The 3,485-nt window shown below is 55.9% G+C and overlaps 1 protein-coding gene across 1 annotated transcript in view; it reads left to right on the forward strand.

Annotated features, from left to right (window-relative positions):
* The window catches only part of Runx3 (RUNX family transcription factor 3), a 59,406-nt gene extending 56,344 nt beyond the window's left edge, over positions 1–3,062 (forward strand). Inside the window, exon 6 of the mRNA XM_031379042.1 lies at positions 455–3,062. Within this exon, the coding sequence (XP_031234902.1) occupies positions 455–987 (533 nt within the window). The 3' untranslated portion in view covers positions 988–3,062. The remainder of the gene's footprint in view (positions 1–454) is intronic.
* Positions 3,063–3,485: the final 423 nt, after the last annotated feature.

Below are 3,485 nucleotides of genomic sequence, written 5' to 3' on the forward strand. Positions count from 1 at the left end.
ACACACACACACACACACACACACACACACACACACACCACACCAGCCTCAGCAGTGAACAGAGGCCTTCGGGAGCATTTGGGGATTTTTTTGTTTTGTTTTGTTTTGTTTTGTTTTTTTCTCTTCAGAGGCAAGGACTCCCAGTCTCGTGGGGCCCCTGGGGACTCTATACACACCCTTGATCCTGTCAGTTCTTCAGAATGAGCTGATGGGAGCCCTGTCTGGTGCCTGTCCTAGCAGGCTTGGGACAGGAGGAGGGTTGTCCCCTCTGCTTTGACGCAGAGTTCCACTCACATCAGATCTGCAGCGAGAGTCCCCTGCACAGGGCACAGCCCTGTACAGCACAGCCCGAGGAAGAGATTCCCCAGGAAGGTCACCCTACAATACGAGAGGACCCACAGTGGCCCTCACCTGCGCACCTGACCTCCCTCCTCCCTTGCTGTCTGTCCCCCAGGCTCCTCAGACCTGAACCCCTTCTCGGACCCCCGACAGTTTGACCGCTCCTTCCCTACGCTGCAGAGCCTCACAGAGAGCCGCTTCCCGGACCCCAGGATGCACTACCCGGGAGCCATGTCTGCCGCCTTCCCCTACAGCGCCACACCATCGGGCACCAGCCTGGGCAGCCTGAGCGTAGCGGGCATGCCGGCCAGCAGCCGTTTCCACCACACCTACCTCCCTCCGCCCTACCCCGGGGCCCCGCAGAGCCAGAGCGGGCCCTTCCAGGCCAACCCCGCGCCCTACCACCTCTTCTACGGCGCCTCCTCCGGCTCCTACCAGTTCTCCATGGCAGCCCCGGGAGGTGGCGAGCGCTCGCCCACCCGCATGCTGACCTCCTGCCCCAGCGGCGCCTCGGTGTCAGCGGGCAACCTCATGAACCCCAGCCTGGGCCAGGCTGATGGCGTGGAAGCCGACGGCAGCCACAGCAACTCTCCCACGGCCCTGAGCACGCCGGGCCGCATGGACGAGGCCGTGTGGCGGCCCTACTAAGCACCCAGGGGACTCTTGGCCCAGCCGAATCCGTCCCTCCAGCCCGAGGCTACAAGAAGAAACAGACTTTGGCTTGGTCCCAGGGGCCAGAGCTGGCAATGGCTCCCAGAGCTCTGTCCAGCTGCAAGTTTGAACAGAGGATGTAGGGACCTCCCACAGGACACTGCTCCAGCCCAAATCAATGCCCCCTCTCGCTGTGCACCCCAAGCCCACCTCCGTTGTCTCCAGCCATGCCCAGGGTTAATTCCGGAATCAGAGGCTACCCCTGCCCTTGAGGGAGAGGGCCTTTGATGGCGAGAGAAGCTCAGGCTCAGAGATGTCTGGACTTTCTCTCAACGCCCGCCCCGCCCCCCTCAACTCTCCCTCTGCATACATGCGCATCAAGCCAAATGGAAACTCCAATCCCTGAGATGGTTTCACTCCCCTGTAGAGAGGGAAGAGCCACGAGACACACACACACACACACACACACACACACACACACACACACACACGAGTCCCCAACTTGTCTTCCCCATGATTCCAGGCAAGCAGCCCCTGACCAGCTCTAGCTTACCTGGAACCCGGCCCCAGAGCAGACTCATCCCGGGTGGCAGGTATCTAAAACAAGGAAGGCCGCAGCACTGTCCAGCACACTCCAACCTGAACTGTCTACTGGGTTCTCAGGGGCAGAGAGGTCCGGGCAGAAAGTCTTACCATGGGGACCGATAGGGTGGTTACCCTGCTCACTAGGTCCAGCCAAACTGTGCTCTGGGCCTTGTCTCCCAGGCCACAGTCCTGCTCCCTACTTACCTTGTACCTAGAGGCAAACAACCTTGAACCCGAAGAAAAGGTAATTCCATCAAGCATCTAAAAACTTCTGACAGGTGGCAGTCTGTGTACGGGAAAGCCCAACCCCCCCTGCTAGTGTGATGTCATCAGGATCCCGCCACCAGGGTCCTGACCTCACATTCTTCACAGAAGGGGACAAGACCTCCAGGAAGCCCGTGTGGGGTCTCTGGTGAGGTATGCAACGGCAGAGCAGTGTCCAAGCAGGGATCAGAGGTTCTCTTAAATCTGTGGGAGACTGTCAGTGGGAAAGGTTAAAAAGCTCTTACCAGAGCTGGCCCACGGCTGGTTTTATCAAAATGCGTGAGCCACACACTCTATGGCCATTGAAGTCTCCTTTACAAGGCTCCTTAATGATAGTCTCTGTCCTGTGCTTGGCCTTCCCCATTGCCTGCACCTTTAACAGCCACATACACACTCCGGCAAGACAGGGGGTCCGGACAATCCTGAGCAGGTACCTCCGGTTACAGTGTCTCCTGTCCCACCCTTACTGGAAGAAAAAGAAATCTATCTTTTGGAAATAGCTGAAGTAACCTTCCAGCTCCCTGCACGCACAGGGGCCTTCTCACCTCTTCTCAGGAAGCAGCTACAGCCCATTGCCCTCCTACCGCTTCGCTACTGCTCCATGGTGCAGACTGTCCCAGATCATCAAGAAAGATACTTTCAGGGTCCCAGCGCCTAGCGCTGTGTAAGCCACCCCAGACAGTTACCCTCACTGATACCCAAAAGGGAGTGAAGATAGAAAGTCACCCCACCCCCATCCACTCCTTTCTCATCCCTGATTAACAGTGAAGGCTGAGTCTGTTGGGGGTCCTACAGTGAGCCCAGGCAGCCCGGGCTGGTAAAAAGAAAGGAAAGAAAAAGAAGAAAGAAAGAAAAAAAACCCGGAAAGAAAATGGGTTCTTATTTGCAAGGCTACTTTAAAGTGCTACTTGAAAGCACAGGCTAGAAAGAAAGCACAAGGAACGGAGGGGTTGATACGATGTTACTGTAAGTGTGTGGGTGGGTACCGATCCTTTGTGACATTGTGTTCCCCTGAGGTATCCTACCTGCTGTGAGCACGTCTTCCTGAAGTGGGCTCCAAGCTGAGGGAAAGGAGAGGGCCTGCTTTGCACTATACGCTGCTTGTGTGTTTGGTTTTTTAATGTACAACTTGCTTGTACAGGTCAACTTCCCCACTTGAGTACTATTTAACTGTAAAATGAAAATTGTATTTGTTACAATAATATAACAGATGCCTTGAAGAATACGTGTCAGGCTTCTAGAGTTGTGAAGGAGGGTGGGACCTCCTACTCTTGAGCAGGAGACAGGGCACTGGATATGATTGAGCTGGCTGTGTGGGGAGACACCCCAACGCTGGGGAGTTCGCCATCCAACACTTTCAAAGTGGTTACAGAGACCCTGGAAGGCCACCTTCCTTGCTGGGCTAGGACCCCAGAACATCAGATGGGCCTTCAAGATTCCACTGACCCTTTCTCCCTCAGCTGCCTATGTCTATCACACAGAGGCAGAGGTTACTGCATGGTCCTATCTGTCATCTGGATGCAGATTTGGGGGGAGACAGATTGAAGGTGCAGCCGGCCACCAGGTTTTCAGTGGGATCTTCCCTGCGATGGGTGTGGTGGAGGCCTCTCTGGAATGGGAACCCCTGTTGAGTGAAGACCTTCGCA

Source organism: Mastomys coucha, unplaced genomic scaffold, assembly GCF_008632895.1.
Source record: "Mastomys coucha isolate ucsf_1 unplaced genomic scaffold, UCSF_Mcou_1 pScaffold18, whole genome shotgun sequence".
In the NCBI taxonomy this organism is placed as follows: domain Eukaryota; kingdom Metazoa; phylum Chordata; class Mammalia; order Rodentia; family Muridae; genus Mastomys; species Mastomys coucha.